Genomic DNA, 22,196 nt, shown 5'->3' on the forward strand with positions numbered 1-22,196 from the left:
AACTGCTATGCCTGTGCTGGGACGAGGGAGCAGTACCCCAGGACATGCGCGATGCCAACATCATCACCCTCTATAAAAACAAAGGTGACCGCGGTGACTGCAACAACTACCGTGGAATCTCCCTGCTCAGCATAGTGGGGAAAGTCTTTGCTCGAGTCGCTCTGAACAGGCTCCAGAAGTTGGCCGAGCGCGTATACCCTGAGGCACAGTGTGGCTTTCGTGCAGAGAGATCGACCATTGACATGATGTTCTCCCTTCGTCAGATACAGGAGAAATGCCGTGAACAACAGATGCCCCTCTACATTGCTTTCATTGATCTCACCAAAGCCTTTGACCTCGTCAGCAGACGTGGTCTCTTCAGACTACTAGAAAAGATCGGATGTCCACCAAAGCTACTAAGTATCATCACCTCATTCCATGACAATATGAAAGGCACAATTCAACATGGTGGCTCCTCATCAGAGCCCTTTCCTATCCTGAGTGGTGTGAAACAGGGCTGTGTTCTCGCACCCACACTTTTTGGAATTTTCTTCTCACTGCTGCTTTCACATGCGTTCAAATCCTCTGAAGAAGGAATTTTCCTCCACACAAGATCAGGGGGCAGGTTGTTCAACCTTGCCCGTCTAAGAGCGAAGTCCAAAGTACGGAAAGTCCTCATCAGAGAACTCCTCTTTGCTGACGATGCTGCTTTAACATCTCACACTGAAGAATGCCTGCAGAGTCTCATCGACAGGTTTGCGTCTGCCTGCAATGAATTTGGCCTAACCATCAGCCTCAAGAAAACGAACATCATGGGGCAGGATGTCAGAAATGCTCCATCCATCAATATTGGCGACCATGCTCTGGAAGTGGTTCAAGAGTTCACCTACCTAGGCTCAACTATCACCAGTAACCTGTCTCTAGATGCAGAAATCAACAAGCGCATGGGTAAGGCTTCCACTGCTATGTTCAGACTGGCCAAGAGAGTGTGGGAAAATGGCGCACTGACACGGAACACAAAAGTCCGAGTGTATCAGGCCTGTGTCCTCAGTACCTTGCTCTACGGCAGCGAGGCCTGGACAACGTATGCCAGCCAAGAGCGACGTCTCAATTCATTCCATCTTCGCTGCCTTCGGAGATTACTTGGCATCAGGTGGCAGGACTATATTTCCAACACAGAAGTCCTTGAAGCGGCCAACATCCCCAGCTTATACACACTACTGAGTCAGCGGCGCTTGAGATGGCTTGGCCATGTGAGCCGCATGGAAGATGGCAGGATCCCCAAAGACACATTGTACAGCGAGCTCGCCACTGGTATCAGACCCACCGGCCGTCCATGTCTCCGTTATAAAGACGTCTGCAAACGCGACATGAAATCGTGTGACATTGATCACAAGTCGTGGGAGTCAGTTGCCAGCATTCGCCAGAGCTGGCGGGCAGCCATAAAGACAGGGCTAAATTGTGGCGAGTCGAAGAGACTTAGTAGTTGGCAGGAAAAAAGACAGAGGCGCAAGGGGAGAGCCAACTGTGCAACAGCCCCAACAAACAAATTTCTCTGCAGCACCTGTGGAAGAGCCTGTCACTCCAGAATTGGCCTTTATAGCCACTCCAGGCGCTGCTTCACAAACCACTGACCACCTCCAGGCGCGTATCCATTGTCTCTCGAGATAAGGAGGCCCAAAAGAAAAAAGAAGAAGATTTAAGGTGATTGCGTAGAAGGATTAGATGGGACATGAAGAAAAACTTTTTCACCAAAGGGTGGTGGGTGTCTGAAATTCACCCTCAACTCATTTAAAAAGGTACCTGGACCTGCACCTGAAGGCGTGTAACCTGCAAGGCTACGGACCAGGTGCTGGAAGGTGGGATTAGAATGGGCAGCTAGATTTTTCAGCCAGTGTAGACACAATGGGCTGAATGGTCTCTTTCTGTGCTATAACTTTTCTATGGTTTTTAATTAGCTCAAACAGAATCACAGAATTGCCTCTCCAAGTACCTGTTGATTTTCCCCCCTGATTATTGTTTCTAAAACCTTACCCACCACTGACATTAAACTGACTGACAGGGTAGATGCAGGAAGGATGTTCCCAATGGTGGGGGAGTCCAGAACCAGGGGTCATAGTCTAAGGATACGGGGTAAACCTTTCAGGACCGAGATGAGGAGAAATTTCTTCACCTAGAGATTGGTGAGCCTGTGGAATTCACTATCACAGAAAGCAGTTGAGGCCAAAACATTGTATGCTTTCAAGAAGAAGGAGTTAGATATAGCTCTTGGGGCGAAAGGGATCAAAGCATATGGGGAGAAAGCGGGAACAGGTTACTGAGTTGGATGATCAGCCATGATCATAATGAATGGTGGAGCAGGCTCGAAGGGCCAAACGGCCTACTCCTGCTCCTATTTTCTATGTTTCTATGTAAGAAGGAGGTAGATATATTTCTTAATGTGAAAGGGATCAAGGGATATGGGGAGAAAGCGGGAACAGGGTACTGAATTAGACGATCAGCCATGATATTTTTTGAATAGCGGAGAAGACCCGAAGGGCCAAATGGCCTATTCCTGCTCCTATTTTCTATGTTTCTATGACTGGTCTGTACTTATTAGGAGTGCCCTTACACCCTTTCTTGAAGAAGGGCATCACATTTGCCACTCTTCAATCCTCTGGCACCTCCCCCATAACTAAGGAAGACCAAAAGATCATGGCAAGCCCTTCCACTATCTCCAACCCCACTTCCCTTAGCAACCCCAGATGCAAGCCATCAAGACTTATCCACTCTAAGCAGAACCGGCCTTTCCAGTCCTTCCTGCCTCTCAATTTTCACACCATCCATTACCTCCACCATCTCCGCTTCTACCGACATTTTGTCAGCATCCTTCTTCTTCGTAAACAATACAAAGTACTCATTAAACATTCTATCCTTGTCTTGCGCCACTAAGCATGTCACCCTCTTTGTCCCTAATAGGCCCCACCCGCCTCTTACTACCCGCTTACTATTTACATGCCAGTAGACAATTTTTGGGTTCCCTTTTGTGTTGAATGCTATTCTTTTCTCATATCCTCTCTTTGCCAGTCTTATTTCCCGCTTCATTCCCCCTCTCAACTTAATGTATTTGACCTGGTTCTCAGTTGAATAATTCATCTGATGTGCATCATACACACTTTTTTTTGGTATCATCATATTCTCTATCTGCCTCGTCATCCAAGGAGCCCTGGCTTTGGTTCCCTAACCTTTTGCCCCTGTTGGAATGTATCTGGCCTGTAACTGAAGCACCTCCTCCTTAAAGATCACCTAATTTTCCTGTCAGTCTTTGGTTCCATTTTACCTTAGCTAGATCCCTCTTCATCCCATTGAATTTAGCCCTCTTCTAATTTCGATGTCCTTCTTTAGATTGCTGCTTGCTCTTCTCCGTTATTAATCTAAACCTTATATATGATATGATATTTATTGCTCATCCCTAATTGCCCTTGAGCAGGGGGTGGTGAGCTGCCTTCAATTGAGTGGATTGCTCAACCATTTCAGAGGGCAGTTAAGAGTCAACCACATTGGTGTGGTCTAGAGTAGGCCAGATCAGGTAAGCACAGCAGATTACCGTCCCTGAAGGACATTAGTGTTCCCCTACACAGACATTTGGTCCATTTGGCCCAACTCATTCCCCAACACCAGATCTAGCAATGCCTCCTTCCTAGTTAGACTGAGAACATACTGGTCAAGGAAGTTTGCCTGAACACATTTCAGAAATTCCTCCCCCTCCTTACCCTTTACTCTATTACTGACCCAAATCGATATTTAGGTAATGTCCCCCAATATCATCACTCTATAGTTCTTGCACATCTCTGTGATTTCCCTGCAGGTTTGCTCCTCTCTCGCTCGCTGTCACACTAATTGGAGACCTATAAATTACCCCCAGTAGCTCGATTTTAAAAATTTATTCTTTGGGATGTGAGCATCACTGGCGAGGCCAGGATTCATTACCCATTCCTATTTGCCCTTGAGCAGGTGGTGGTGAACTGCCTTTAACTGAGGGGCTTGCTAGGCCATTTCAAAGGGCAGTTAAGAGTCAACCACATTAGTGTGGGTCTGAAGTAGGCCAGACCCGGTAAGGGCAGCAGATTTAAAGGACATTAGTGAACCAGATGGGTTTTTACCAACAATCAAGTAGTTTCATGATCGTTATTAACGAGACTAACATTTTATTCCAGATTGATTAATTAACTGAATTTAAATTCCTCCAGCTGACGCGGTGGCATTTGAACTCATGGCTCTGCAGCATTTGTTCAGACCTCTGGATGACTCGTCCAGTAACATTACCACTATGCTACTGTCCCTCTAGATTTGTGGTGTCCAACGTGAAGGGGCCACATTACAATTTTTGTCTTACATAGGGGGTCGGCGAGACAATTTTAGAAAGATAAAGGCACTAAAAATTTATCTTACCATTAGTCAAAACAACAACAAATGTGTATTTTTGAGAAGAAGCTTCAAATGAGAAGACTAATTTATTGACTTACTTTCTCGTCACTATGTTGAACACTAATTTAGCGAAATACCTGGCATTTTTTTGCTTGCACAAGTAGTCAATGTTTGTCCGCACATTTGTAGTGATGCGGAGTATTTTGGATAGGCGCCCATGTACCAGGAGTGATCTTCATCGTTCTCTCTCCCTCCTCTCTCTATCCCGCCACAAGTCAGAACCCGCCACAAAACCCCAAATCTGCCCAAAGTTCGAAAACCGCTGTTCTCACTCCCAGCACCTGTCAGCTGTGAAACTGACAGCTGTGAAACTGACAGCTGCAAGTTTTTTTTAAAAAATCCAGTCTGGAAAAGCCAATGGGAAATTTCTCATTTCTAAAATTACCAGTCACAGACCTCAATTTTTTTTTACCATGGACCCTAGTGTCCATATATGAACACGTTGCTGACCCCTGGCAAGGATGAGGAACGGCCTGGTACAGTTTACATCTGCGGAACGGATGGAAACCTTTGGCGGGCTGGATCCTGGCCCGTCGGCCGTATGTTGGACAACCCTGCTCTAGATCATCTCCTTTTTGCTTCTCAACTCTAATCAAATGGATTCTGTCCTTGCCCCCTCAAAGACGTCTTCTCTTTCCAATACCACAATGTCTTCCCTACTCAGTACTGCCATCCCACTTCCCTTTTTTCCCTTCCCTATCTTTCCTGAACACTTTGTATCCTTTAAAGAGAATAAAAAGTCTAAAAGCACACACAATTTTTTGCGTATAAACCAGAAGTGAAAGTCAACTTTGTTAATAGTGGTCACTCTATCATCAAATGCAGGGATGCGTCATGGTGACCATTTCTATCCAACAAACTTTTGGATAGCGTAGTTACTTTCACTACTCATTTTTTTTTAATAGATCCGTTGGTTGCCACCTAATAACTCCAACAATGTTGAATTAGGCTTTCAACTGGTATTTAAAAAGTCAACAGAACTTTATGAGGTAACCAAACAACTTTATAGTACTGGTGATACTTTATTATTCTAAATTAAATTTGATGCACATTAAAACCTGGAAGCTCACTCAATTTCTGGGTGTTACTATACTTGTTTTTAAAGTTAGCTCGTATGTATTTTAAAATCTCGGAACATATTAAACATTTCTGATTGAGTTGAAATAACTTATTTCACTTCTTTGGACTTGCTGCTTAAATATATTACTGGATATATTTTAAAGTTGAGAATTAAGTAAGTCAATTGCTCAGCTGAAATAACAGCAGCAAACTGTTACATGTTTTTTCTAAAGTAAAGGCAAAGCATAATAATTTATTTAAAACACCCAAGAATTAACATATTTAAGAGTTTAGAAATAAAATAAACAGAAATATAACTTTCCAATACCATGAGGATGAAGTTGCGATGTTCAATATTAAGGTACAAACATGTCAATGCATTTCTATTAAATTTATTTGTTCACTATTTTAATGAAGATATTAACCAATTTCTTATAATCTCTTGTAAAAAAAAATGCTTATGTGCTCATATTGCACCACACAATATCAGCCATATGTGTTTTTGCAGAAGTGCAGCTGAGAAATTGAGAAATGTCTTGAGTTTCTGAAGGTTCCATTTTCTGCATCTGGTGGAAGTGCTGTCATGGCCAATGCTGTGAGAGGGCCTCCAGGTGCTCCCATTACTGTATCCATTTTAATTGTATATAGAACATGGCAGTTCTAATTTAATAGTTTGGAGGATTTTATTGGCCTAGATACTACATTGTTACAATTTAATGACATTCAGCAGTCCTCTATTACAATGATGGTTTTTTTCAATGTCGCATTTCAAGCTTGAGAGTCAAATATATCCACTCACCAACTTTTCGTCACCAATGCAATTTTTGCTTTGTTTCTATTCCCTGCATTCCAAAAATCAAAATTACAATACAAAATCATTCTGTTGGTGAAACCACAATATTTACAGCGAAGGATGATTTCACCAGCAGTAGGGTAAAAGTGCTGGCCAAAAACTACAATTGTCACTAGCTCAAATTCAGTGCCACAAGCCAACAGTATATAGTGCAACAAGCCAGTTATCCCAAAAGGGTAATGACATGACCAGCACTTCTTAGCAGAGTACTTTCTCAGCAACTGTGAAACGTTGTGAAATGGAACCTGTTTTTTTAAAGCAGCACCTGGGTCACTGTATACATGCTATACGTGTACATGTGTGACATGCTTCCTGACTACCAGCACAGGAAGCTCAGGACAGCATAAATAAAGCAGCCATGTTAGTTTGCACAGAGTGGGTCTTTTGGAATTTACTCCATTTATATTGGGATCAAATGATTAATTCACTGGCTTTTATTTGCCATTATAATTGGGATATCAATCTCTCACCTCCCCATTTCTGGAATTAAACCTGCTTCATCACATCCAATTGGCTGAACAGTTGATAAAATTACATTGCAACCAAATGCCAGGGCTAAGTCAGAGACTATAAGGGGATAATATCTTATAAAATGAAAGGTTAAAACTGTTTCCAACAACCAGGAAGAATATGATAAATATAGTCATAGTGCAAAAATAATAGCAGAAATCAATTGGTACATGCAGATGTATCACATTCAAATTCAGAGTATTTGGTATCAATCTCTATGCACTGATTTGTATCCAAAGGGAGAAGAAAATTACAACCTTACTAGCTGAAAACATCATTTAAGTTTTCTTTTCCTTGTCCTAAATGTGTTGCCTCATGCTGCGGATAGCTTGCTAAAACTGAAGAGTAGGGTCAGATAGTTTTTTCTTGGTATTTATTCTTGGGATATGGACGTTGCTGGCAAGGCTGGCATTTTACTGCTCATATCTAATTGCCCTTGAGAGGGTGGTGGTAGTCCTTCTTGAACTGCTGAAGTCCATGTAGTGAAAGCATTCCCATTATGATTTCAGGTAGGGAGTTACAGGATTGAACTCAGCAACAATATATTCAAGTCAGGATGGTGTGAGACTTGGAGGGGATCCTGGAAGTGATGGCGTTCCCGTGAACCTGCTGCCCTTGTCCTAACGTGATGGAAGTTGCAGTTTCGGGTGGTGCTGTCAAAGAACCCCGAGTGACTTGCTGTAAATGCATCCTGCAGATAGTACACAGTGCAGCCACGGTACGCTGGTGGTATTTACATCTTTGTTTGTAACAGTCCCCCATCAAGCCCAGTACATTTAGCCAAACACCTCAGCTATGTCTGTTTGACCAGTCTTCATAAGTGAGCCTAGATCCAGGCATGAGTTTTCTACAAGATAGCCTATCTGCCAATGGAAGATTAGGACCAAGTTATGCCTCCATGGCTGATTTAGTACGCTGATATCTCAGCTAAGACAGTACACAGTCCAAGGCACTGATGATAACTGATCATCCAGCCTGAGTCATTAATGGGAGCTGCAAGGTGAGATCTGTTACTGCAAGTACAATTCTTCCCATTTGGATTTCGAAAATCCTGCACGTTTATGCCCTAACTGTAGCAGAAAGCTATGCTGACAAGCTGCGCCATTTTAGCTGAGTGTCAGTTGTGCCCGTGTACAACCAGGGTCCATTGACCAAAGCAATTGTCTTCAGATCCCGCTACAAACTCCATTCTCTAGCGACCAACCCCATCCCTCTCCCTGTGTACTGGCTGAGGGTGAACCAGACTGTCTACAATCTTGGAACTTGCGACCACATATCCATGCCATCAATAAGACCGCCTATTTCCACCCCTGACATCACCCGACTCAGCCCCTGCCTCAGCTTATCTGCTGCTGAAACCATCATCCATGCCTTTGTTACCTCTAGAACTGACTATTCCAATGCTCTCCTGGCCAGCATTCCACATTCTGCCCTCTAAAAACTTGAGGTCATCCAAAGCTCTGCCGCCTATATCGTACTTGTATCAAGTTTCATTCACCCACCTGACTTACACTGGCTCTCGGTTAAACAATGCCTTGATTTTAAAATTCTCATCCTTGTTTTCAAATCCCTCCATGGCTTCACTCCTCCCTATCTCTGTAATCTCTACCAGCCCCACAACCCTCCGAGATATTGGCACTCATCTAATTCTGGCCTCTTGAGTATCCCCAATTTTAATCGCTCCACCGTTGCTGGACGTGCCTTCAGCTGATTGGTCCTTAGCACTAGAATTCCCTCACTAGACCTCTCCACCTCTCTTTCCTCCTTTAATACTCTCCTTAAGACCCACCACTTTGACCAAGCTTTTAGCCATCTGCCCCAATATCTCCTTATGTGGCTCGGTGTCAAATGTTGCTTTATAATGCTCTTGTGAAGCACCTTGGGCATTTTATTACATTAAAGGCACTATATTAACACAAGTTGTTGTTTTCATAACCTCACAGCTTACCAAATTGAGAATCTGATGCGTGGCAACATGAAAACATGGGTCTTCATACATGTAGAGTTTCTGTTCAACTAATACAGAATGTACAGTCCCTCCCTGTGGGGATGCTTCCCATGTAACAAAGTCCAAAGAAATGAGTTATAGGTTTGAAGGAGCTGTGGCTTGGGAATCCTCAACTGTGTGCAGAGGTACTGCAGCAGTTTCACCAGCTAAAACAATACATCCGAGCAGCACCGAGAAATAGTCAGCATCCAACAGCTTGTCCAGTCATGGCTAGCTTATCTTTTAAGGCAATGGGTTGCAAAATTATCTGGAGCCAAATGGGAAGAATCCAAACACCCAGTGGCAAACCAACTTTTCTAGCTCTGACCAGTGAGCTATTTGACACTGTCAAATTTCCAGTGTCCTGGAGTAGGCGGGACCTGGTTGGCTCAGTTATTTGATTATCTCTTTGGGCTGGATTTTAAGGAGCCCTCAACGTTGGAATCCGTGGCGGGGAGGGCCTGAAGATGGCCCCGGATGAGGCTCGATATGGACCTCAACGCCGGCAGGGGCCTCCCCCTGTTGAGTGACAGGACCACGATTTTAATATTCAAAGCAACTAAATTAATTAATTTAAATATACTTATGGCGCCTCTTCATTGCCCGCTGCAATCTTCGGCCCAGCAGCTGGCACTCCTGCGCCTTCGGATCCCCGTCCGGGGAAATGAGGCACAGCACTGGTGGGGGGGGGGGGGGGGGGGGAGTAGGAGGTAAGTTTATTAATACTCAGGAGGGGGGAGAGGAAACAGGGTCAAACTAACATCATGGGTGTAGGGGATGGTGGGAAGGGTTGTAGTTTAAACTTTGTGCAGTTTGTGGGGGGGGGGGGGAAAGTCAGATGGTAAAAGGTATGTGTTGGGGGGAGGAAGGGCAAATAATTAATTTAATTGTAATGGAGGCGTGGAAGAGGGGCAAAATAAATGTATTTATTTAATGTTATGCCATGTATCTTTAAATATTTTTTTAAACTGGTAGGGCTGACATACCTTCAAAAATATCAGCACCTGCGCACAGGCAGCTGACGCCATTGCCAGGGACGGACAGCCTACCCCCCTCCACATTAACCAGGGAGGGGAGGGGCGGCCCACCCCAGCTATTTAAATGAGCCGCTGGGCTCGGGATCGTGGCATTTGGCGTGCAGATCTCAGCGGTGAGCTTATAAAATCCAGCCCTTGTGGTAGTCCAGATAACTAGTTCTAAACTTCCATCCCCAAGTGTGTTATTTTGAAATCTTTTAACTGCAAAGTGACTCCATTTAACTAACCCTTCCTGACAGAAGGATTGGACAATTGACAAGCATGGACTTGAGTCCTTAGTATTTCAATACTATTGGTGGACTACACAAATCATGTTTTTCTTCCATGAGCAGTACTTACATGCATCTGCATTAAATTTCATCTGTCATTTTTGGTTTTGGTTCATAAAAAGCAGTTACTTGTCGATAAATGCTGGTTTTTCTGTTGAACATGAAGGAAAAGTATTGTGAGAAAGAAAAAATTCTAACAGAAATTTAGATAGCTTCAATAGCTACTTGTGATAAAGCAAAGTCATTCACCGCATTTAAGATGAACATGTGAAGAAACATTAAAAGGTCACAGGAAAAGGAGGAAATTGCTTGTGGCACTGCCAAAAGTCATTTCAAGAAAATAAAATAAGACTTCTATTCAAAATGATTACTAAGTTCGATGATGGACATTAGAAACTCATTTCACAAAGCCACCTACTGGCTATAGCCTGAAAATGCATTGTGGCAGATGACAGGTCTTCACTTTTAACATTCAAAATTTCTTAAGAAATGAGGCAGGTGGATCTTATGCCCACTGGTGCAGCCTCCAAACCATGTGGACATCATTTGAAAGGGCTGAATGGTCATTTGCCAGAAATCCTGACAGTTCTACTTGACTTGTCTCCATTGCCAAGTGTTATGAAAGCTGGACTTTGTAACATGATTATGTTTTAAAAACCATGATTTTTAAAAGTTTAAGATGGAGTCCAGAAGGTCGAGTGACCTCACATCCGCTCTGCTAAAGGGCAAGACAGAAAACTTGGTTACCAGGACAACAGAGAATTCAGATCAAATACTGTTTTTGGGGGACAAAACAGAGACTGCAGGGGTAACACCTGAAGAACAATGGGTTTCACCCTCCCAGACTTTTAGGTCGTAAACAAGGAGTCAGTGATTCTGAAGAAGCAAATGTACCAAGCAGCTGTTAATACCAGATAGCTCTGTGATACCAGACTTCATGACTTTGGATATTAGAATAGGACAATAAGCTGTTGACTTTTGAGTCTAGATAAATTTAACAGATTTCTTTGAAGGCAGACAGGTTTTAAGAAGGGAATCCAGTGGTTGCAGCCTCAGAGCAGGCTGTAAGGAGATGGTGGCCTCGAGTGAGAGAGAGGGAACACCTGTTCTCAGAAGCTTGAGACAGCGAAAGGCTGCGAAGACTTGAACCTGTTTTGAAAGTTGAAGCTTGTGGAGAAGTAGAAGACTAGTAGGATCACCAGGAATCGCCTTATTCACAGACATCCAGGTCAGAAGTGCTCAGAGAAGTGAGCGAAGAGGACATTAATTTTTGAAAAGGTCTGGGAGATCCGACCCATTGCAACTGAGAGGAATTTGGGACTTTCAACCACAAAGGATTTCGCCATCAACAAAGAACTGTCTAACGTACAAGTGTGGTGTGAGGTTTTCAAGTATTTAGTACCTTACTTTGTAATTTGGGGTATCAGCTACTTACAAAGTACTATTTAGTTAATGGTGATTTCTTTTAGTTTAGTTATAATAAATAGTCGTTTGGTATTACAGAACTTGAGTATTGCTGAAAAAAAGAGACGTGTGTCGAAGTTTTGCATCTAGCACTCATCAGGTCAGATGCAAGAATGCCAAATTTCAAAGGGAGCAACAATTTATACTGCATGAGAAAAGGGTGCTGATTCATTGGCAAGTTGACTGTGATTGGTCAAGCCATTGCCATGGAGAATGCACCAGGGAACTATTGTCTCTCACGTTTTTGTTTACTTCAAAAAAGGAGCAAAGCCTGGACTGTTCCTTTTGCCTGCAGAGGATAGGTCCCTGCGTATGAATATAGCAAACGTAAGTGAGCCACATTGCAAGCCCAACTGATAATCTTAAAGTGGTTGTGAGAGTAATTCTTAGCAACTTGGGATTGTTCAACAAGTGCTGTCCAATCACGGAATCACATCTAATGTTGGACATTATGTTCTGAGTTTTGCAGGTACGGGCTGGTTGAGTACGGTCAATATTCTGCCTATTGCGAACAACCAAAGGGACGTGCTATTTGATACAATCTGCCAGTCGTTGGAACGTATGGTCAATGTACCTGTCATCGCACCGGAACTGAAATTCAAAAAGACGTTCTGCTCATCACACAAATGAGTAACGTGGTGTATGATTCCGCGATTGGACATGAAATCTTGTTGTGTAATTCTTTAAATTGGTCTAGGGTGGGGGTTCATATCTTGTATTTTTAACGTTAACAGTCTCACTGAGGTCGGAACACAAGTCAGCATTTTCCAGGATCAGGGTGAGAGCAATCGATTGCCATGTGGAAAACTACAACTTAAAATTACTGTATTGGGACACCCAAGTAATGTCAGAAATGGCTCGAAGGTCTGCACGCTAAGTAAATGAACCCAGAATTTAGAATGGGATTGGGGGAAAGCAGACTGGTGTCTGGGGGTCCCACCCCACAGTAGTTCTGGCAGTGGAGTGGAGACCTAGAAATTTCAGGCCACTTAAATCTGGAAATGCAGGTACAGAATTATACAAGTTTCTTCACAAGGATGCATTGCAATCCCATTTTTTAAAAACACTTTTTTTCCAGTCCTTAAGATCAGAAATCTTTTGTGTAATACAGAAGGACATCCCTGTTAAACTGTGGAAAGAAAAATTAAATAAATAAGGAGCAACATTAAACCATCAACAGTAATCTACATCATCCTTTTAGTATATATCTATACAAAGAAATGAATGAAGTTAAACAAATAGAAGAAAAATGGGAACTTAATCTTTCCACTGGGAGTTGATTCAAACCTTGACTCTCCATTGAGAGATCATGAAAACCTTGGTATTTATTTCTTAAGAAAAGTAAAATATATCAATCCTCACTTCCCCATTCCTCACAATCTATGGAAAGATTGTATTTTTGAGACATTTAAGCTCCTGCTTGGGTTTTATGTCAAATTTTGACACCAAATGTACTCAAAGTAGCACTGGCAAGAATGTCTTAAATTGCTTGATTAATTTTGTTAGAATTTTGATAATGTAAATACATTAAGGAACACACTACAGTTAACTTCTGTAATAGGTCGAGCCTAGAATTATAAGGTACCAAAGAACTGAACTCCTCTAACAGTAAAATGCTACAAACTGTTGAAAGAAAAACAAAGATATTCATAAAAATATTGACAAGTGCACAAGGCATCAATTTATTATCCAACCTTTCAAATCTAATCTTTCTGGAAATTATATAATCTGGAAAGGAAAAAAAAACACTATTCTCCATGGACTCATGCTCATACTGAAAATACAAGGATCAAAATCTAGCAGCTGCATCCACCTCGACAGTCCAATAAAACATCCTATAAGAGTAAATACTTTGTAATGAATCATCATTCAATTACAATGTCCAGTGAAATGTCTGTGCTTATAGTCTGAGGACGTCCATGGACTTTTTTTTCATATCTAGCACAGTGGCACAAGATTAGTTAAGACAAAAGCACAAACAATACTAGGTCCTCAATTATTTAAATTGAAAAATTAACTTTGAATCACTAGTTCCTTGAACAAATGTTATCAAATAAGTATGAATACATAAAAGGTTTGAGTAGTATTTCTGCCTCCTTTATTCAAAAAGGGAGGGAGACAGAAAGCAGGAAACTACAGGCCAGTTAGGGAAAAATGTTTGAAGCTATTATTAAAGACATTATAGCAATGCACTTAGAAAAATTCAAGGTAATCAGGCAGAATCAACAGGGTTTTGTGAAAGGGAAATCATGTGTAACCAATTTATTGGAGTTCTTTGAAGAAGTAACATGTGCTGTGGATAAAGGGGAAATCGGTGGATGTACTGTACTTAGATTTCCAGAAGGCATTTGATAAGGTGCCACATCAAAGGTTATTGTGGAAAATAAAAGTTTGTGGTGTAGGGGATAACTTATTGGCATGGATAGAAGATTGGCTAGCTAACAGGAACAGAGAGTAGGCATAAATGGGTCATTTTCTAGTTGGCAAGATGTAACGAGTTGTGTGCCACAAGAATCAGTGCTGGGGCCTCAACCTTTTACAATTTATATAAATGGCTTAGATGAAGGGACCTAAGGTATGGCCGCTAAATTTGCTGATGACACAAAGATAGGTAGGAAAGTAAGCTGTGAAGAGGACATAAGGGAGCTACAAAGGGATACAGATAGGTTAAGTGAGTGGGCAAAGCTCTGGCAAATGGAGTATAATGTGGGAAAGTGGGAAATTTTCTATTTTGGCAGGGAGAATAAAAAAGCATATTATCTAAATGGTCAGAGATTGCAGACCTCTGAGATGCAGAGGGATCTGGGTGTCCTAGTGCATGAATCACAAAAGGTTAGTAAGCAGGTTCTGCAAGTAATTAGGAAAGCTAATAGAACATTATTGTTTATTGCAAGGGGAATTGAATACAAAGTAGGGAGGTTATGCTTCAGTAAACTGAGCATTGGTGAGATCACATCTGGAGTACTGTGTACAGTATTGATCTCCTTATTTAAAGAAGAATGTAAATGCGTTGGAAGCAGTTCAGAGAAGGATTACTGGATTAATACCTGGAATGGGCAGGTTGTCTTATGAGGAAAAGATTGGACAAGCTAGGCTTGTATCCAGTGGAGTTTAGGAGAGTAAGAGGCGACTTGATAGGATCTTATATGTTTCAGAGGGGTCTTGACAGGGTGGATGTGGAAAGGATCTTTTCCCTTGTGGGATAATCTAGAACTAGGGGTCACTATTTAAAAATAAGGGGTGGTCCATTTAAGACAGAGATGAGGAGAATTTTTTTTTCTCAGAGGGTCGTATGTCTTTGGAACTCTCTTCCTCAAAAGACAGTGGAAACACAGTGTTTAAATACTTTTAAGGCAGAGGTATATAGATTCTTGATAAGCAAGGGGGTGAAAGGTTATCGGGGTGAAATGTTATCGGGGGTAGGTGAGAATGTGGAGTTGAGGCTACAATCAGATCAGCGATGATCTTATTGAATGGCGGAGGAGGCTCGAGGGGCCGAGTGGCCTACCCCTGCTCCTAAATCATATGTTCGTATGTTCACAAGGGGTATCTGTTAGGTAACTTTTAATGTTTATAAGTTAGATCTTACAAGCTTCAATACATTATATTTTTTTGGGTTTGTGAAAGTTTACACAGTCATAAGTGAACAGTCACTCATATTATGCCTTCAGTAATGACACTGAGCCACTTGTTTGATGTTGATGATGCCTTAAATGAGCTGAAATCTGCATAACTTCACTGATGCTGCTATGCTTCTGCCACTTTTTGTTCCAATTACTTTAGCTGAAAATATGGTACAGCAAAATACGATCTCCAAAAAGCCTTCCACTCGCTCAGCCTCCTAAAGGAAATCCTTTTGTTTTTTGCAAATAAAAAAATACAGCCCAAGTCAATACACTGCTTGCTGCCCTTTTGACAAGCTCAGTTCCAGTACAATTTTCCCTGACTTCTGCAATATCTTCCTACATGCATTTCATAAAACACAATTATATCACTGAAGATCAATGTAGCTCACATTAAAAAGCTGTAATTACAGAATAATACCTATAAACACAAACTGCAACACTAATTGAACAACTGTTTACTGTTATAGTTGCTGGAGCAACGGTAGTTACATCAGCAGAAGCCAAGCGTCTACTTAAAGCCTGGGGATCCGTAAAATACGGGACGGGTCCCCAGGCTAGGCGGAAGCGGGTTCGCCATCGACTTTCACGTCGGAGTCCGGCTCCCGTCCATCCACCGTAAAATTCCGGCCCTTGTATCCAGGAATATTGAACACCCAGTCTTTGAGCCCTTCAATGAGCCAGGTCTCTGTTATAGCCACACATCATATTTCCACATGTCAATCTGTGCCTGTAACTCACCAATATTAACATTCCATGCATTTACATACATGCACATTAACCCGGATTTAGATTTTATTTACTATTCCTTACTCTAATGCTATCTATCTCTCCCAGTATTATGTGCACCTTGGTATTCCTCTCTGATATTTCCTCCTGGTTCCCAACCCCTGCCAAGTTAGTTCAAAACCTCCCCAAAAGCATTAGCAAATCACCCTGCAAGGAAATTTGTCCCAGCTCTGTTCAGGCGCAACCCGTCTGGCCGGTACAGGTCCCACCTTCTCCAGAACTGACCCCAGTGCCCCAGAAATCTAAAGCCCTCCCTCCTACACCATTTTTCCAGCCACGCATTCATCTGCACTATTCTCCTATTTCTATATAACTTGCGCACACTACTGGGAGTTATCCGGAGATTAGTACTTTTGAGGTCCTGCTTGTTAATTTCTTACCAAGTTCACTAAACCCTTTCTGCAGGACCACATCCCTCTTCCTATCTATGTCGTTGGTACCAATGTGGACCACGACTGCTGGCTGTTCACCCTCCCCCCTCAGGGTGCTCTGCAGCTGTTGAGTAACATCCTTGACCCTGGCACCAGGGAGGAAACACACCATCCTGGATTCACATCTGCAGCTACAGAAACGCCTGTCTGTTCACCTGACTATCAAATCTCCTATCACTATAGCTCTTCCAGTCTTCCTTGTGCCCCTACTGTGCAGCTGAGCCACCCGTGGTACCATGGCCTTGGCTCTGGCTGCACTCCCCAGATGAACCATCACTTTCCTCAGTATTGATAACTGAAGAGAAGGCAATGCACTCAGGGGTCTCCTGCACTACCTGCCTGTTTCTCCTTGACTGTCTGGCAGTCACCCATTCTCTCACTCTCTCAAGCTGTGGGGTGACCACATCTATAAACATGCTATCCACGAAGCTCTCAACCTCACGGATGCTCCACAGTGATGCCAGCTGTTGCTCAATTTCCAAAACCCAGAGCTCAAGCTGCCGCAACTGACAACACTTCCTGCACATAAGGTCATCCAGGACCCGAGAAGCTTCCTTGAGTTCCCACTTAGCACAGGATGTGCACTCTAGAGGTTGCAGTAACCCAGCCATTCCTCTATTAGTTAATAACTTGTTATTGCTAATAAACCTTTACCAATACTAATAAACCTTACTACTATTGATAAACCTTATTAATACTGATAAACCCTATTAATACACCTTACTAGTAGTAATAAACCTTACTTATAAAAAAAAAAGATAGGTCTCACCAGTTTATTCCCTAGTTTAGATAAGATAAATAGGAAATACTCACCAGCCAATCACCAATCGGCTTCCCTGTAACACCACGACAACCGGATCCTTCCCCTCCCACTCCAAGTTCCTCTCCATCCCCGAGATGTCCTTAACTCTGGCACCGGGCAGAAAACAAAGCCTTCAGGACTCATGCACTCGGCTGCAGAGAATTGTATCTATCCCCCTAACTATACTGTCCCCTACTACAACTACTTTCCTTTTAGCTCCCCCCCTGGCCCTTCCCGCCACTTGAATGGCCTCTTGCATCACGGCGCCGTGGTCAGTTTGCTCATCGTCCCTGCAGTCTCTGCTCTCGTCCACACAAGCTGCAAGAACATCAAACCTGTTGGACAATTGCAATGGCTGAGGCTCCTCCAGTGCTACCTACTGGATCCCCATACCTGCCTCTCTTGCAGTCACACCGTCCTGTCCCTGACCACCGACCAAACCGGAAGCACCTAGACTAAGGGGTGTGACAGCCTCCTGGAACAAAGTGTCCAGGTAACATTCCCGCTCCCTGATGCGCAGTGTACAAAGTTCAGACTCCAGCTCATCAACTCTGAGCTGAAGTTCCTCAAGCTGCAGACACTTGCTGCAGTGGGTCACACTGGTGTCCACCAGCTCCCACATGCTACAGCTGCTATACATCACCTGACCTGCCATATGTACTGTTTTTTATTTAACAAATTAGGTTTAGAACTATCACAACAATTATCTATAGGTTATATCAATTGGTTTAATTAGTCAAGCTATAAATTTAAATATAAATTTAAGCTATAAATTTACTTATATCTCCCCAGTACTAGTTTAAACTATTGCCACCATTTAGCGAGAAAGAAAACTTATAACTCACCAACCACTCACCTAATTATTGAATCTGGGCTTCAGCTCTCATGTTTTGCTGCTGGTCTCCGACTCCTTTTCTTAGGCCACTCCTTTTTTCTAAAAGGTCAGAACAGCACCTCCTCCCTCACTGCACCGAATTCCCGAACTTACCAAATTCCCGAGCTCACACTCTGTCTCAAGCTCCACTGAGTCATAAGCTGCTACCTTCATCCCTGCTTACTTCATGCTGAGAGAGAGAGAGTGAAAGAGAGAGAGAACAACCCAGAAAGGGCTGGGGGAACAACCCAGAGAATGCAGGAGGAACAACACACAGAGGGGGGGGATCAACACACAGAGGTAGGGGGGGGATCAACACACAGAGGTGGGGGGGGGGAACAACACACAGAGTGGGGGGAACAACAGACAGGGGGGGGGGGAAACAACAGACAGGGGGGGGGGAAACAACAGACAGAGGGGGGGGGAAACAACACACGGAGGGGGGGGGAACAACACACGGAGGGGGGGGGGGAACAACACACGGAGGGGGGGGGGAACAACACACGGAGGGGGGGGGAACAACACACGGAGGGGGGGGGGAACAACACACGGAGGGGGGGGGAACAACACACGGAGGGGGGGGGAACAACACACGGAGGGGGGGGAACAACACACGGAGGGGGGGGGAACAACACACGGAGGGGGGGGGAACAACACACGGAGGGGGGGGGAACAACACACGGAGGGGGGGGAACAACACACGGAGGGGGGGGAACAACACACGGAGGGGGGGGAACAACACACGGAGGGGGGGGGGAAACAACACACGGAGGGGGGGTACAACACACAGAGGGGGACACAGGGAGAGAGAGAGAGAGAGAGAGATAACTCAAGATCACTCCTGACAGATAGACATCTATCTGGAATACTCTGCATCGCTACAACAAACGTGTGGGCAAACATTGATACTTGTGCAAGCAAAATAAAGCCAGGTATCTCACTAAATCAGTGTCCAACATAGTGACGAGAAAGTAAGTCAATAAATTAATCTTCTCATTCAAAACTTCTTCACAAAAATGCACATTTGTTGTTGTTTTGATCAATAGCAAGATAAATTTTTAATGCTTTTATCTTTCTGAATCTGTCTCCTCGGCCCCCTATGCAAGGCAAAAAATTGTAATGTGGCCCCCCATGCAAAAAGGTCGGACACCCCTGTTCTATACCTTCCTTTTACTTCCACTGCTGTAATAGACGGTACCTATCCAGAATCAGTGGAAAGTGAAAGAATGAGGATTTTAGTGCAAGGACTCCTTAACTGACCTTTTTATAGGTTTAACTGCATTTAACCACAGAGTCTATAATATTATTCTAGACATGAGGAAAGAATTTTGGGAGAGCTGCAAAACATAGGCTATTGTTCACACCAGAATTTATTCCACCATAACATCATTTTGCCTGTGGGTTAAAATGATGTCAGAGGAATTTCTAGATAATATTTTCTCACTCACTCATTTTGATACAGGACACTTAAAAAGGCATGCTCTGCTTTTTGCATATTTAAAATAAGTTCACTGTTTTCTCTGAAATCAGAGTGCCAGATCCATAACTGATACAATGTAGATATGTTTCTGAAATTGTTGTTTAATTATATAACTTAATTTGAAGCCTACACAACAGTGCAACTTTGATTGTGTTAAACATATCTGCAGCATTCCTACTTAACCACAGTGAATTGAAAGACTAAATTACTTTCATAACCATATGATAAATTCTTCATTAAACATCAGAAAGTCTTTTTAGAAACTCAGTAAAACCATTAACAACTGTTCCAGTAATGACACTGCAATCAATGGCAAGAAGGAAATTCTGTAACCTAAAGCCTTCCGCGCATTCTTCTTGGCTGAGAACGGAGTAGACAAACACATTATTTCACAGGGTCTTGAACGTCAGCTGGAGCCAAAGTGCAGTAATAAGCTTCCTAGTTCTGGCTATCAGAGAGCTGCAGTCAGACACTCCAGGTCTGCACAACAGAGAACCATATATGGCAATGATCTGACGTAATGGACCATTGGCTAGAGGATGCAAAGAGCACATCTCTCATTGTTTAGTGTTACTGTTGGAATGTTCACATCGCTGATGAGTGGAAGGCTGAATCGCATCATCATATTCCCTCAGTGCTCTTATTCCCACAAACAAGCAATGGAACTTCACAAACTGCAGTCTTCAGGTAGGGGAGAAACAATGTTATGAGTGGTAAACTTCTATTCTCAATGATTCTTTAAAATTTATTCTTCGACTAAAACAGAATTACAGCTTCCAAAAATCTGTTTTGTTCTAGTCAAAACCTGATTAAACCAACATAGCTTGTGAAAAGAAAATAATTTTGGCAGGGGGCGGGGCTATGATTGTAGCAGGGGTGAGATTATATGTTCAAGGAAGTGGGAAACATCCAAACTATACATTTAACTAACTGACTTGTAAATAATTTTAGTAATGAAGTTGTACATTAAACTGCTTTTCAAAAGCATGCAAACTGCCAGTACTCACTAGAGAATGTTGTGAATGTTAACTACTTGTGGAAGTCATTTGTTTTCTGTTTATATGTTAATTGATCAGTAATGTGCTGGTCAAATTTTCACCTGTGAATACTCAGGAGTTCTTGACATATTTTAGTACAGTGTGTTATTAGCAGCAAAATTTTTAGTATAGTGTGTAAAGTGATAGCACTTTTGTAATATACCTTTGAGTACGCTGCATTAAACACATCTTTAAATGAAATATGATGAGTTATTGAGCGCGAAACCTTGCATCATATAAAGTATATTAATTTCAGAAAACATGCCGGATCCTGTACATTACCATCATGACAGTGTGTCATATGGTCTAATCAGCTAAAAATGACATATTAACTCTTAAGGTTAGTGTTCCACTATCACACAGAATATTTTGTCGCAGCTCCTCTTACATATGTTCTTAATTAAAGAATGTTAGATATGTTCCATAATGCTTTTTACAATAGATAGATTCTGGAATGATTCTTATAACACAGATATGTTCCATAATTCTTTCAACAAACAGCAATTTATTTCATACAGTTTTGTTCAACAAAACTGTGTTAAACTAAGAGTTAAAATGCATTTCTTTCCTGCAATGCACATACATACGCATTAAAAGTATATCTTTTAAATATCATGCTCATTAGCCTGGGAAATATGTCAAGAAATCTCACATTTCATATGTCCTGTTTTGAATTTTAATCTATATAGTGCCTTGGCAGCACAAATTTGAATTTTTTCTCCTGATTGCTGTACATTTTGGAAAAATAATCTTACACATACAATAGAAGTATTGTAGCACAAATTCATAGGAGTAAAAAATACTTTTATAGTTATTTTGATACAGTACTTTCAAAGGCTACACTAACAGAAGAATGTAGCTTCTATAGTGTCACCTGGCTTTAGAAATAGAAATGTGCTAAACTAAATAGGATAATGAAATAGAAATCCGAATCACTTCTTGTAAAGGCAATGTGGTTTTCAAAACATTTTCACTGCACATTTTTAAAACTATACGTTTCAACTGTTTACTGAGAACATTACTTTGTCCGTGGTTTAATTCTAGTGACTAAGTTAACAATTTTCCATCTTCTGGTGCTGATCCATACTTTGCACAAAAATGGAAAAAATTATGCAGCAAGAAATTCCAAAAGTCGAAGGGGAGGGACAGTTGGGATAAAATAGTAAAACTAGCAGCTGAAAATGATTCTAACAACACCACGGAACAGTACATAATAAAGCTACTATGTGCTTAATCCTTAAGAAACTCCATTATCAGCATGTGAAATAAATTAATCAGGAAAGGTCAGTAACAGAATCTACATGTGTGGCCTGATTTCATACTTTATTTTAATTAAATACACATCTGCGAAGATATTGTAAGATGTAAATAACATTAAAGTCTCTAGCCGAAACTCAAAGTAGTCTTTTAGCAGACATGTACCTGAGGCGCTCTACTTCCTCTAGGCACTGGTCCCATTCTATGTAGCAACAGTACCCGAACCAGTGCACATTTAATTGAGTCTTCAAGATGGTAATTTTGACACAATGAAATTC

General features: G+C 42.2%; 2 protein-coding genes across 11 annotated transcripts in view; one reads left to right on the forward strand and one right to left on the reverse strand.

The window, feature by feature from the left end:
• The window catches only part of cmss1 (cms1 ribosomal small subunit homolog), a 346,949-nt gene that overhangs the window by 250,471 nt on the left and 74,282 nt on the right, over nt 1-22,196 (reverse strand). The window contains exon 1 of one of the 6 annotated variants that reach the window (XM_068041014.1): nt 10,232-10,292. The exons of 4 other annotated variants lie outside the window; for them this stretch is intronic. Coding sequence is in view for 1 of the 2 variants with exons in the window: in XM_068041010.1 (XP_067897111.1) it covers nt 10,232-10,243 (12 nt within the window). In the remaining variant the exon portion in view is untranslated. Of the gene's footprint in view, nt 1-10,231; nt 10,293-22,196 lie in introns of those variants that run through there. One more of the 6 variants, XM_068041010.1, reaches the window with a different exon arrangement.
• Nucleotides 1-22,196, forward strand: part of filip1l (filamin A interacting protein 1-like) — a 175,180-nt gene that overhangs the window by 94,146 nt on the left and 58,838 nt on the right. Inside the window, exon 1 of one of the 5 annotated variants that reach the window (XM_068041008.1) lies at nt 20,205-20,311. The exons of the other annotated variants lie outside the window; for them this stretch is intronic. The gene's annotated coding sequence lies outside the window, so the exon portion shown is untranslated. Of the gene's footprint in view, nt 1-20,204; nt 20,312-22,196 lie in introns of those variants that run through there. 5 annotated transcript variants of the gene reach the window in all.

The sequence above is a fragment of the Heterodontus francisci genome, chromosome 10 (genome assembly GCF_036365525.1).
Source record: "Heterodontus francisci isolate sHetFra1 chromosome 10, sHetFra1.hap1, whole genome shotgun sequence".
Lineage (NCBI taxonomy): Eukaryota > Metazoa > Chordata > Chondrichthyes > Heterodontiformes > Heterodontidae > Heterodontus > Heterodontus francisci.